At 63.1% G+C, this 12,970-nt stretch overlaps 1 protein-coding gene and 1 pseudogene across 1 annotated transcript; one reads left to right on the plus strand and one right to left on the minus strand.

The window, feature by feature from the left end:
• Positions 1-3,140: 3,140 nt before the first annotated feature.
• Positions 3,141-3,259, plus strand: LOC120600395 (uncharacterized; annotated as a pseudogene).
• A 3,641-nt stretch (positions 3,260-6,900) lies between these two features.
• On the minus strand, positions 6,901-10,336 carry TMEM235 (transmembrane protein 235). The gene is made up of 3 exons (XM_039859865.1): positions 10,303-10,336; positions 9,995-10,132; positions 6,901-7,251 (listed from the first exon to the last, which is right to left on the minus strand). The coding sequence occupies exons 1-3, from the start codon at positions 10,334-10,336 to the stop codon at positions 7,010-7,012; spliced, it is 414 nt and encodes a 137-aa protein (XP_039715799.1). The 3' UTR covers positions 6,901-7,009.
• Between the last annotated feature and the right edge of the window lie 2,634 nt (positions 10,337-12,970).

Consider the following 12,970-nt stretch of genomic DNA (forward strand, 5'->3'; position numbering starts at 1 on the left):
AAGCATAGTGGTAAGAAAGGGGTTCAGGACACAACTAGGGAATGTGGCTGGGGTGTGGGGAGCAGGGCGCCCCTGTCCCTGGAGGGGGTCGCAGAGGCCAGAGCCCACCAGCCTTGAGTGCTATGCTAAAGGCTTCGGACTTGATGCCACAGGCAGAGGGAGCCACAGGGAGCTTCGAAGCAGGAGCCAGAAGTCCCCCCCAACCCCCCAGAGGCTCCCCTTCTGCGGGCTCCTGTCCTGCTCTGGGAGAGGAAGTCAGCAGAGAAACCACAGGGCCCCACCTGCAAGGGGCTGATGGGAAAGGAAGTAAGACAGGTGTGAGGTCTGGGTGGGTCAGAGGGTTCAAACCACAGAGTTTCAATATGGGAGCACCATGGCCCAGGAGGAGGTGGGGCACAGAAGGGAGATGAGGTGCCTCTGGACCTCGATACTTGGCCACTAAGACAACAGACTGTGCAGCTGGCAGACTGGAGCTCCAGTCCTGCTCAGCCACTCCCCACAGCCGCAGGCAGGGGTGCACTTAGAGAAATAGCTCTTGATGAGTGCCACTGTTGATGGAGCCCCCTGCCCCTTGGGCCTGGGGGACCTGCAGTATCCCTACATGCTACCACACCTTTGTAAGTTGTCTCTTTATTAAACTCTGGTTGCCCAGTGTGCCTGTGCTCTGTTTTTCTGTTTTCCCCCAAGGGGTGGCATGATGCCAGCTTCCTGCTGCAGGTGATGTTCTGCAGGAGGGGCTCAGGGCACAGGTGTGCAGGCTGTGTAAGGCCCAGCGACTCACAGGATGGTGGTCCCAGACTGGTGTAGTTAGTGGAACGGTTTTCCAGCACTTGGCAGTAAGGTATCTTGAAGAGACGCTGTTCTCTAATTGGCATATGGCACTTGGGAGCCAGGTGTGGCCCTGGAGCTCAGCCTGGTGGAGCTGGGTGGGGTCAGATGGGCCCCAAGGGACTCTGTGCCAACCCTGCCCCTCGACTTGTCTAATTCAGTGATCTGTCACTGCCTGCGTGTGGTGTCCAGCTCCTCCACGTCTATGAGCAGGGCGGAGTAGCTCAGGTAATCTCCCTAGGTGCAGCGCCGGGTGCTCAGCACTTCTGGTGGGAACATGCTTCCCAGGCACTGGGTTGGAACCAGGGATGGTGGCTTCTCCAAGTCGAGGAGAGCCGTTCCCAAATTAACCACGAGGGGGCAGACGCGGCTCGGGCCAGCCGCTCGGACACAGGCCGAGCTCGGCGCCCTGCTGCCTCCTAGTGGACACACGGAGCACTGTCGTTCTGGAAGGGACGGCCGGCATCTCTCAAGAGCTGGCGGCTCTGTTCCTCCCTCTCCTTAGCTGGGATGTCTGTGCCAACGTCCGAGGCACAGGGGGAGGTTCCACAGCCCAGAGCTGGGGAGGAGCAGACAGGACGGAGGTAGGAGGTGTCCCTGGACCTCTGGACCGGATCCCCCGTCTCCCCTCCCCACACACACCTGCAGATGGCGGCTGTGCACTCCCACCCTCTCCAGGACCTGCCCCACGCACCCTGGACCTGGCCAAGCGGAGGGGATAGTCACACGGGGCCTCGAGCTCATTTGCCTGGCCCCGTTAACCCCTCCCCAGAGGGGGCCACAGAGTCTGCCCTCCCCTGTCCCTGTCCCCTTTGCCCCCAGCCCCAGCCCTAAGGACAGACACATCAGTGGGAGCCCTGGTCGGGGAGGAGGCAAGGACTTCATCGAACAAGCCCGGCACCTCCAGCAAGCCCTGGGTGAGAGGATGTGCCGGGCCAGACTGCTGGCCGCGGCTGCCCTGGTGGGACTGGCTGAAGCCGAGGAGGTGTTGCTGGGGGACCTCTGGAACACCCAGATCTCCCCCAAAGGTGCCTGGACCACGGCCCCCACCCTCACTTCTTTTTGTCCAGGGGAGAGCCTCGGGGTCCCCTGCAACAGGCCCCAGATCCCTAGCAGGTGTGCATCCTTCAGACCCAGACAGAGGTCAGCGGCTGAGCCCCTGAAGCGGCATCTAGGGAGCAGGAGTGTCCGGCTGGCCTCACCGCCAGCGCCCCCGGCTGTCTCAATCCTTCCGCTGCAGGATCCGGCAGGCCGCAGCCTCTAACTCGAGTCTTTACATCCACTTCGCCCCATGATGTCCCTACTTGACAGATGAAGAAACCAAGGCCCAGAGGGGTTAACTGATCTGTCCAAGGTCACACAGCTCAAAAGTAGCAGAGCCAAGTCTGGCGACTCCAAAGGCCATATCAAGACTAGGCGTCCCTCTTTCCTCCTGCCACGGTCGGGCTGCCCTCTGCCTTTCCTGGGGTGACAGGGCTGGGCAGGGTCGGGCTCCAGGAACTGGTGTCCCCCATCTGCTCTGGGGACCTCACCACTGTCCACGAACACAGGGAGCTGTGCGGGTGCCTACAGGCCGTGAGCGCTGACAAGGTGGCCCAGACCAGCCACACGCTGCACGTGCAGCTGTCCTCCTGGACAGCCCGGTCACTGGGCGCTGTGGGGCACCACAAGGCCGGCACAGGATGCAGAGCCGGTGCTCAGGAAGTGGGGGTTCATGCTGAGGCAGCTGGGGTGATGGGACCCTGTGCCTTGGAGGTGTCCCCGGAGAGTGAGCGGGAGGAGGTGTCCTGTTACTTGCTGGTTTCCTTGGACCCCTAACTTCCCATGACACTTAGGGTGGAGGCTTCAGCAAACCCTGAGTGCCTCCTGGGTCAGGGACAGGGCGCCTAAGCAGGCAGGGGCGGGTGGGACCCTGTCCCAGCCCCGCACCACAGGCTGGTAGGAGGCCAAGGCAGGGCCTCTGCTCCCAGCCTTAGGAGAGGGGACCGCCCTGGGGCACTTGCTCGCGTGGCTCGTGGCAGCCCCCTGTGCTCAGGTTGTGTGAGAGGGAGGCCGAGCTGGATGGCCAGGGGCGTGAGCTGCCGCGGAGGGGCTGGGGCTTTATCCCGTAGTCATCTAATATACAGTTACCTTTTAAAACAATAAAATTTTCTGCTTACAAAATAATGCGTCTTTATTTGTAAATGATTTGGGACTGGCTCTAGATTTTAGCAATTCCTGGGGGAATTTAGGCAGAGTCGGCGGTGAAGGCCAGCCGTCCTGCAAGAGTCGGCTGGAGACCTAGACAAAATATATTTTTAAAAATAATCCAAGTCGACGGCCATGTCATCCTGAACACGCCTGATCCCATCTGATCTCGGAAGCTAAGCAGGGTCAGGCCTGGTAAGTACTTGGATGGGAGACCACCTAGGAAGACCAGATGCTGTAGGCGTAAAAAAAATAAAAATAAATAAATAAATAATAAAAATCACCCAAGGATAACCACTATGAATATTTTTGTGTATTTCGTTCTGGATCTATATATATGTATGTACGTGGCCCGTCTGGGGCAGGTGCCAGCAAACACATGCTGTATTAGTTATCCACTGCTGCGTCCCAAGTCACCCCGAAGCATAGTGTCTTGAAATGGCAATAATCCTTAACTATTTCTCGTAGTTTCCAGTTTCCGTGGGTGGGGAATCGGGGAGTGGCTCAGCTGGGCGGTCCTGGCCTGGAGCTTCTCATGAGGTTGCGGTCGAGGTGCTGGCTAGGGTGGCGTTGTCTGCATGAGCACTTCCAGTGTGACTGGCTCACCCGGCCGCACAGCTGGCACTTTAGGCCGGCTTTGGGCAGGAGGCCTGGGCTCCTGGCTTGGGACGGGGGTGGGTCTTCCCAGGGCTGCTTGAGTGTCTTCGTAGTATGACGGCTGGCTTCCCCTGGGGGCAGTGATCTAAGAGACTGAGGCGGAAGCTGTCATGTCTGTATCACCTGGTCACACACAGTCACTTCCGCAGGAATTGATGGCCAGGTTGGCCTGACTCAGTGTGGCAGGGGCCACATGAGATGGTGCAGATTAGTGTCCCAGAGGGGGAGGGGCCAGCGCAGGTGAGACAGGGCAGGGCTGGCTGGACCGGCCACCAATGAAGGCGGGGCTGTGATGGGGCCCGGATGTCAGGGCCATCCGAGTCAGGGCTTGTCATTCAACTGTGAGGACAGAGGCCCACGGGAGTCTCGGCAAGTCAAGGACAGTGATTGTGCAGACACAGTTGTAGTCCAGGGACATCCAGGGACAGAAGTTAGAAGTTAGCACTGAGAACCGGAGACAGAGCTGAGGCTCTGCCAGCTCGCGCCCTTTGACTCCGTCCTCTGCCTTCCGAGTGGCTGTCCCCCAGCCCTCTGCTTCCTCTGATGGTCAGCTTGCCCACGGCCCACTGTCCACGGTGGTTCAGCTCAAGAACCCCCTCCCGGAAGCTTTCCATGGGACAGGGAGCCGAGGTCCCGAGCGAGCTCCTGTCGCCTGCTTTGGCCAGGACTCAGGGCTGCAAGTGACGGTCACTTGAACTTCTTCTCAAGAAACATCGGTGCATGGAACCAGTCAGGGGAACCCAAGCAGGACGCCCTCAGATGCTTGTCTCAGCCTCTCTCTTCCAGGAGCCGCCCCCCAGCAATCCACGCTTAACACTCACAACTCCGTTGCCACAGGAGGGGACAGGGACAGGGACCGGGATGGAGTCTGACTGGCCCAGACCGCAATGGCGTGCTAGGGGTGCCTGGGCCTGACCCGGAGATCAGGCGCCCCCAGCCGTGCCGGCCTCGTCCTGGCCCGGGCCTGTGCTGCCTATTCAGACTCACAGCTGTCCCTCAGACTCGGTGGCCTCAGGCAGGCCCCCGGCTTTCCTTGTTGGACCCCACAGGGAGCAGGAGCGAAGCGGGGTGCAGGCAGGCGCCCTGCGCGTGCTGGCCGTGGGGGACCACACGCTGCAGGCCGTGGGGGACCACACGCTGCAAGGGCCGGAGCCGGTGTGCGCCCCCGCTGCCTCCCCCGCCCCCGCTTCTTCCTCCACCCCCTGCCTGCCACCGTGCCTGCCACCATGCCTGCCCTCAGCGCCCTCCAGTGGTGCCCTGGTCGCTCCCCCGGGGCACTTACCCGCTTTTCGCCTTGGCCGCACAGGCTGGCCACCTGGTGAAGGGCGAAACACCGTGGGGACTGAGGTGAGGCGCGTCACAGGCTGGCCTAGCTGCGTCCCCGCCGCCCTGGCCTGGGGCCAGAGGTGGGCAGGTCTGTTTTAGACGAGGACAAGGGACAGTACCACCCCATGCCCTCCATGCCCACCTTCAGGGAGCGCCAGGTCCCAGAGGCCACCGATGTGTGTCTTCCAGGGTCCTGTCTCCAGAGTCCCAGCCCAGGGTGAAACTCTTGCACTCACTGCCTGTCCCCCAGCAAACGCACCAGAGAAGCCACCGTGGGTCCGAGAGGAGGAAGACGTTAGAGCCCACGAGGCCAGTCCTGGGTTCAACTGGGAGGCTCAGGGAGCACCCCAGCCCCGTGCCAACCTGGAAATGAGGAGCTTGTGTCTGCAAAACACGTCTCTGGATGCGTGGACACACAGACACACACGCGGGTGTCCCCGGATGGAGGGACGTGGCCGGACACACACGAACACACAGTGTTTGTAAGCCACAGGCTCTCGCTACCTATTCTGAACTTTTTTAAGAGAGGGAAAAAGGCTTATCTCGCGCACAGCCCAAGCTGATTTATTTAAGGACAAATTGGCAAAATGTCGCTGCGTGGAATGGTAAATGCTAAAGCAGAGTAGAAAGGGCAGCCCCTGCTCAACCCCCAGCTCTTTGTCCCTCAGCGGGCTGCTCCCCAGATGGTGCCAGCCCCCTGGGGCCCCAGGAGCTTCCTGTTCCCTTTGAAGCAATAAGGGGAGGGCAGGGGAAGGGGAAGAGCAAGGCGAGAGAGGCCGCCCCCCCACACTCCAGCACACACCTCGGCCTCAGCACAGTGCAGCCCTCAGGGTCCCCTGCCACCGACCACCCCACCTTGGAGTGCATCTCAGCCTTTATAGACCACGGTGACCAGGTGTGGGCTGGCCGCCCACCTCGCTGCCTGTCTAGCCCTCGAGGGGCCTCTCCTGGGGACCTGGGTCTGTGAGAAGAGCCCCATCCAGCCCACATGCAGCCTCCACTCAATAAGCCTGCAGCCGAAGCTCCAGGCTCTGGCCCCGCCACCCGGCCGCCCGGCCCCTGCTGCCTGAGCAGCCCCTCTACCTCTCCACTGAGCCCGGCTCCGACCCCGCCCACCGGGACCTCCACACCTGCTTGTTCAGGGCGCCCACCAGGCCCCTGGTGATAGCAGATGTCCCCCAGGGAACTGCGGTTGGGACGATGGGGACCCTGGAGTGCCCGCCCACTGCAGGAGCAGCAGCCGCACCACGACAAGGAAGGACAGGGGCCTGAAAACGGGAGAAGGCAGAGGTGCATCCGGCCCGCTTGGCGCCCCTGCATCTGCAGACCTGAGGGGGCTCCCGGGCCCCCCATGAGCTGCTCCCACCAATGCCTGCTCTCCGGGACGCGTGGACACAGGCCCCGCCAGCCAGTGAGGGCACTGACTCTGCCACCTGCTCCGGGGTGATCTGGGCCTCAGTCTCCCCATCTGTAAAGCGGATGAATGCTGAGTGTTGTCACAGAAGGCGGGCGGACCCCGCATGGCACGTGGCACGCGGCACGCTGCACGGAGCCCAGCTCGGCGGGCGTCTAACCCAGGGCACCGCTTCTGTCTCCGGCTGCCCCCGCCCCAAGACGGGCAGCCTCTCCCCCGCCCCCAGGAATGGGGATAGCCGTGGCACACCAGGACCCATGGGGAGGGGCGAGTGCAGGCCACACCCCAAGAGGCGAGGGGACCCCTGAGCCCCCAGTGACTCCACCACTAAGCCCCGTGGCCACTTGCCTCCTCTTTGGGACTCACTTTCTCATCTGTACAGGACACTAAACCAGTTAGTCCCTGAGAGGCCTGAACGGGGCAGGGGAGCCCCTAAACATCCGACTTTACCAAGCAAAGGGAGCCTGGATTCTGGCCCCCAGCCCCCCGACCACCGCTGGGGCCCCCTCCCGGGCAGGACTTCAGCCCCACCTGCAGAACGGGGTGCAAAGGGAAACCGAGCCCCTCTGCCCCCATGCGCTGCCCACCTGCCTGGGGTCAGATGACCACAGAGTGGGGGGCACCCGGATGCCGGCGCAGGCGGAGGGCTCGGGCCGTGGCGAGCAGGAGGGTGCCGCCAAGTGCCTCAAAGGCACAGTGGCCCCAAGCCAGGGCCACTGACCAGCCGAAGCCGACGCGGACATGCCGCACGTGGCCCGGCCCGTACTGGCTCACCGTCTCGGCCAAGGCCAGGTGCGAGTAGCTGATGTAGACGCTGACCCCCGCCAGGGTCAGGGCACCTGGGGAGGGGCGGGGGGACTGCTCAGTGCGCGTGCCCGCTGGGGCCACTGGCCCTGCCTGGGTCCCTGGCCTCCTCCTGCAGACGGGGCCTCGGGAGCCCCGCCCACTGGTCTGCGGGAGGAATGGAGGCTCCGATTCAGTCCTCGAACCCAGGACCTCACCCCACAAAGCCCCTTTACAAACAGCACCCCAACACATGGTCCTCATTCCTGAAACCGCCCCTACGCATGCACACACCGCCCGTGGCAACCGGAGACTCTGGAGCTCTGGGACAGTCCCCTGACCCGCACCTTGGCCCCAACCCCATCCCTCTCGGCCACCCCTCCCCACTTCCCTGGGCTTCCCCTTCGCCCTTCCGGCCCAGGCCTAGGTGCTGCCACTTCCAGAAGCCCTCTCTCCGCCCCAGGACTGAGGTCAGGCCCTTCCTCTCTGCTGCTATAACCCCTGTCCTGCCCCAGAGGGGACACCGTCCTGTGTGACTCTGTGCAGAGCTTTCTCCTAAAGGGTGACATAGGCTTTGCACAGGGTGACAGGTGCTGGGTGGCCCTTCGCCCCATGGTTCAGGGGCAGGCAAAGAGCTGGGCACTGTGACCTTTGCCTGTCCACCCGGGCTCAGGACCAGCTCAGAGAGCCACTCCCGTCCCACAGCTCTGGGCTGACGTCATAGCCCGTTCTTGGTGCCAACTGTGGTGGGTGTCAGCCAGGAGCAGGCGGGCGCTGAGGTTCCCACAGGCGCTTCCTGGGTACGTGATGCTCCCTCTGGATACTGCCCAGTAAAGGGGCACAACCCTGGGATCCCCTTATTGCCTGCCTCTCCCCCTGATCCTCCGTGGTTCCCCACTTGACCGAAGATGGGCAGGAGGGAGCGGGGAGCAGGGGACTGATGGCCACTGGCCCAGGGCTGGGCGGAGCAGCAGCAGAAGTTATGGATTTAATCTGGGGGAGGACGTGAAGCCAGTCAGCCCAAGGGGGCTGGCGGACACCTCTCAGGCCTCCTCGGAAGCTCTCCTGCAGCTGGAGCCCCAGAAGCAGGCAGCTGTCCCGGCCGGCAGCCACGCCAGCTCCAGGACGAGCCCCCGCTCGCCCACCCACCAGGCCGCCCCATCGGCTCAGCTGCTCCCCAAGCCACCCGCTGCCTCCGTCCAGCCTGGCTGAGGAGAGGACCCGCTGCTCTGCCAGAGCGGAGCGAGCTCCCACGCTGGACCCCCCACCCCCGGACCCCAAGCTGGGCGACTGCAGCAGAGTTCAGAGTTCACTACTCCAGGCCCAGGCTCCTATCTCAGGGAAGGACTCCCCTGCCATCCGGCTCCATCCTGGGACAACCCAGCTCCCTCTCCCTCTTGTAGGGCCGATAGGAGAGGGACGTGAGGTCCGCTGCCCCAGGCGGTCCCCTTGGGGTGACATGCCTGTCTCAGACCCCCCAGAGCTGCTGTGTCTTCCATCCCTGGCTCCACCCAGGACGCCTGCGCGAGCTTCTGACGTCAGCTGACCCGTTTCCGTGGAGAACCCCACTGTCCCGTGTGTGCAGCACAGCCAGGTTGCACCCGAGCGGGGGAGTGGGGCGGAGGGCGTCCCCCCAGCCAGGCCCACTGACCGCCCGGGAGCCCCTCGGCCCTCGGAGCGGGGACGCCCACTCCGTCCCCGGCGCGTACCTTGGTTCGGAGCATACTGCCAAGGTGTCCTGTCGTCATAAGGTTTCTTGGTAAGAAGTCCACCCAGTCCCCCGTCTCTGCGGCTTCCCAAAGTCCTCGCAATCAAATTCTGGACGCGCGCGGCGGGCGTCCGGGGCTCCGTTTTGATTCTTCCTGCTTTCTCTCTCGAAGCCAAACACCCAGGCTGTCGGTCCCCCAGCTCTTGGCACCCGAAGGCCCACCTACTTCCTCCTGACCCAGGCCTCCCAAAGGGCCCAGGGTCCCCTGGGGAGGAAGCAGGACTGCCCAGGAGGGAGCCCCAAGCCTGCGTGATCTGGGCCTTGAGTGCCACGACCATGACAGCTGAGCTGGTCTGGGACACCAGGCCCAGCTCAGGCCTGGCCCCAAATGGTGGGGACCACTGAGGACTGACCCCGAGGAGGCACCAGCCTTGTCAGTACAGCCAGCCTTGGGGGCGCTGGGCGTCTGGCTGGGGCAGACGGCACCAAAAGGCACTAAAGGGGACCCCAGAACAAGTTTCCTACTGACCTTGGTGAATCCTCAGATATCTCAGCTGGAAGCTGGGACCCCAGAGTGCCCACGGTGCAGTGTCACATGAGTCCCTGAGGGAACGCTGGACTCAGATGAATATCAGCTGGTGATCCGTTACTGGTCGGACTGGGCCTGGGTTGGGGTCACTGCCAAGGACTCCGAGGCCCCTTCTCACCCCGCCCTGATGCCTGGCCCTGCCTGGCCTTGCTCCTTCCTCCAGGACAGGCTGGGAAGGAAAGAGGACCAGTGGGAGCTGACCCCGCCCCCCTGGCACAGGCCCAGCAGGGTAGGCAGGTCCCGGGACACCCCGGAGACCCTTGAGCCTCCCCGGCCTGGAAGTTCAACCCTGCACCCCACCCGCTCCATCCCTGTCTCTGGGCCTCTGCCCTGAGCCCCCACCTTGATAAGGCCCCGGTGCCACCTAGGGTGCCCTAGCCTGCTGCAGCTCAATCCCCAGGGTAGGCCCAGGCTTAGCAACCCAGAGGGGGCAGGGGACAGGTGGCAGGAGAGGCAGCACCCCACTCCCAAGACCTGTGGCCCCCACGGGCTGCAGACTCACCCCCCAGCAGGAAGTAGCAGCCAGTAAAGAGCAGCAGAGGGACGCTCCGGGCCAGGGAGCCCAGGAGGCCACAGACCCAGCCGCACACGGCGAGGACGCGGCTCAGAGGCAGGACCACGGTGACGGCTCGGTGCAGAGCTGCCAGGAGAGGGGACTCGGGTTCGGGTAGGGACCCACCAGGCAGGTCCAGTGAGTGTTTCAGGGCCTGTCTGCCTGGAGGGCCACCTTCACAGGACACACGGGCCGCCTTGCAGAGGAGAAGCTGGACCATCCGCTTCCCTCTGATGCCCCCATCTCCGTGTCCTCACCGAGGGTGGCCCTTCTCTGACTCAGCAGCCCCATGATTTAGGGTCCCCCTGGGGCTCTCGTTTCCGAGTGTTTGTCTCTCCCCCTTTCTCTGCGGCCCCTCTTGGTTTGAGGAATAGCAACCGCAGGGCAGTTATCGAAACAGTGCTTCGCCCTACGCTGAGGGGGCGGCTCAGGCATTCCGGCCCGTGCAGGCCGCCCGCCTTTCCACGCTTGCGCCCAAGGCTGGCTGGGGACACGGGGTGGGCCCGGGGACTTCCTGGCTGCGGCGGTGGCAGTGGAGTGGAGTGGCGTCTGTACCTAGCGGCCCTACGCCCAGCCACTGCTCTGGAAGCCAGGGCCAGCCACAGGCCCCTCTGTCTCCAGGGACATTGGGCCTGGAAGGTGAATGAATTCAGAAGCAGGGGTGCGGGCTCTGGGCTCTGATTACACTGGGGAAAGAAGGGTGGATAAGATCCTAACATTTACCCTGCAAAATGACAAGGGTCGACGCCGATTTAGTGGGGTCAGAACCTCCTTTTGTGTGTGTTTAAGGTAGGAGCCGAGAGTGTGTTTAGGAAGAACCCCTTCTGGCTGCATGCTCATGTGCTTGTTCCCAGCGACCCCCCCGCCCCGCTCTCGGCAGGAGCTGGTTTGAAGGGGTCTCTTTTGCACCCCATAAAGCTGAAACAGAACAGGATTCGGGGCCGGCTAAGGCTGCGCCGGGCACCTGGGCACGGGGGCCAACTCGCCTCCCCTCACAGTGCGCCTGGATGGCCAGGTTAGCAGGCCCCGCCCCCACCTGCTTTAAAGGCCTGGTTCCGGTTCCGGTTCCGGTTCCGATGTGCGGTGGAGCCACTGACTGTGCTGTCCCCTATGCAGTAGGCTCCGGCCTTGAGAGGCTACTTTGATGAATTCTGCCAGTCTGCTTCCCTCCAGATGAACCCAAATGACACCCTCGGCCGGCCCTGAAAGGGTGCCACTTCAGAACCACCCACTACTTTTCATTTCTCATCCGCCTTTCATCAACTTGTAGCCATGGTTAGAGCCCTCGGTGGCTGACTCGGTGAGCACGAGCCCATCTGTCTCCAGGCTGTTGGGGCCACTTCGAAGCCAGCATCAGACCACTGCCCCGAAGCCAGGGGCAGGAGTGATCTTCCCTTGGGAGAAATTCCAATCACGAGTGACAAAAAACAGGACTGCATCTAAGCCTCTTTTCCTTAAACTTACATTAAACTAACTCGGCAGCAGCTGGAACGGGCCACCGAGGCCCCAGGTGGCTCTGGGCAGGCCAGCCCTCGCTCCGCACCACAGCACAGCTCCTCCAAGCAGTGACTCTCACGGCATCTGGCCACGCCCGGTGCTGCCCGCCAGTCCGCTTGGAGCAGGCTGGCAGGTCCTGGCAGACGCGAGACTTCGCTCTCGTCAAGCCAGCCATCCTCACAGGTTCCCAGAGGGCTGCGGTCACAGGTGGGAGGCACGTGCCTTCCACATCGACGCTGCACAGCCAGAGTCCTTCGTGGGAAGTGGTCCTGACGGGGAGGCAGCCCGCCGGCACCTCTGCAGGGAGCCTGGCCCTCTGCCGGCGAAGCGGGAAGGTGCCCTCAATGCCACCCTGTCCCCCCCACTCCGCATCAGGGAAGGCGCCTGCACCGCTGGAAGGTACACTCCATTCCCTCGGCCTGGCGCGCCCTTCCCTCATCCACCCGCCAGCCCGTCCTTGTCCCCAGATAGACACCCAAGGCAGAGTTGTCACCTGTGGTGCTCCTGCACGCTCGCTCCACACTCGCCAGCCACTGCTGGCCTTTGTCTTCCCACCGCTCAGGGAAGGAGGGACACTGAGCTCACTGCGGGACAGAGTCCTCGCCGGGCTTCAGTGACTGGATGGAGCACCCGGCACACAGCACACGTCTGGGTGAGGGACTGGATACACGTCACCTCCCAGGGGATCTGCTGGGAAACCACCCCAGAAGCCAGGGCCCGTGTGGCCCCAGCCCCCTGAAGCCCGGCCAAACGCTGCTGGCTGTGCCCAGCAGACAGCAAACCTACAGCCCAGCAGCCGCTTCGCCTGAGAGCCAGATCCCCCCGGGCAGACGAGACTCCTTCATGATGGCAGCTGCCTGGAGCCAGCTGAGTGTACCTGAGATGTCAGACGTGAGTGCGGACGCTGGGCCAGCTGGGTCGGGGGGACCGGGCAGAGGGCATGCGGGGGCCCCTCGTGCTTCCTGTGGATCTTAGCTACGCTGAAGTGCTGCACCGTGCAGCAGGAGGGGAGCCTCGGGGAGGCAGGTTCCGATGCTATGACGAAGGCCTTAGTGACCAAGCTATCTAGAGGGAAGGGGGATGGTGGAGAGAGCCCTCGCTCTGGACAGGTGGTGGACCACGGCCACACCCGGGCTGGCCAGTGTCGTTAGGCAGTGAGGGCCCGGCTCTGGGGCCAGACAGCCCGGGGTCAAACCCAACCCTACTACTGGCTGTATGATCTCGGAGCAGCTCTGCAAGACTCCATCTCTGTATCAAAAAAATGCAGAGGTCGCATTAGACTTCGTGGCAAGTGGGAGCTATTTTTGAGTGAATACAACCTGCAGAGCATGTCAGCACTGAGGACATGTCCCCCTGCAGGACGCAGCCGGCCCTTCTCGGCACAGCACGCTTCCGGGCAGCTGGCCCTCTACCTTTCACACCGATGGC

This window comes from Pteropus medius, unplaced genomic scaffold (assembly GCF_902729225.1).
Source record: "Pteropus medius unplaced genomic scaffold, Ma_sr-lr_union100, whole genome shotgun sequence".
In the NCBI taxonomy this organism is placed as follows: Eukaryota; Metazoa; Chordata; class Mammalia; order Chiroptera; family Pteropodidae; genus Pteropus; species Pteropus medius.

Bases quoted from the DNA above. Each gene is read 5' to 3' on its own strand.
- TMEM235 (XM_039859865.1), bottom strand. From the start codon at position 10,336: ATGGGGCTGCTGAGTCAGAGAAGGGCCACCCTCG. The intron at 10,133-10,302 runs GTGAGGACACGG...CTCTCCTGGCAG, and splicing joins TCAGAGAAGGGCCACCCTCG to CTCTGCACCGAGCCGTCACC. The intron at 7,252-9,994 runs GTGAGTCTGCAG...GCCCCTCCCCAG, and splicing joins CTGCTACTTCCTGCTGGGGG to GTGCCCTGACCCTGGCGGGG.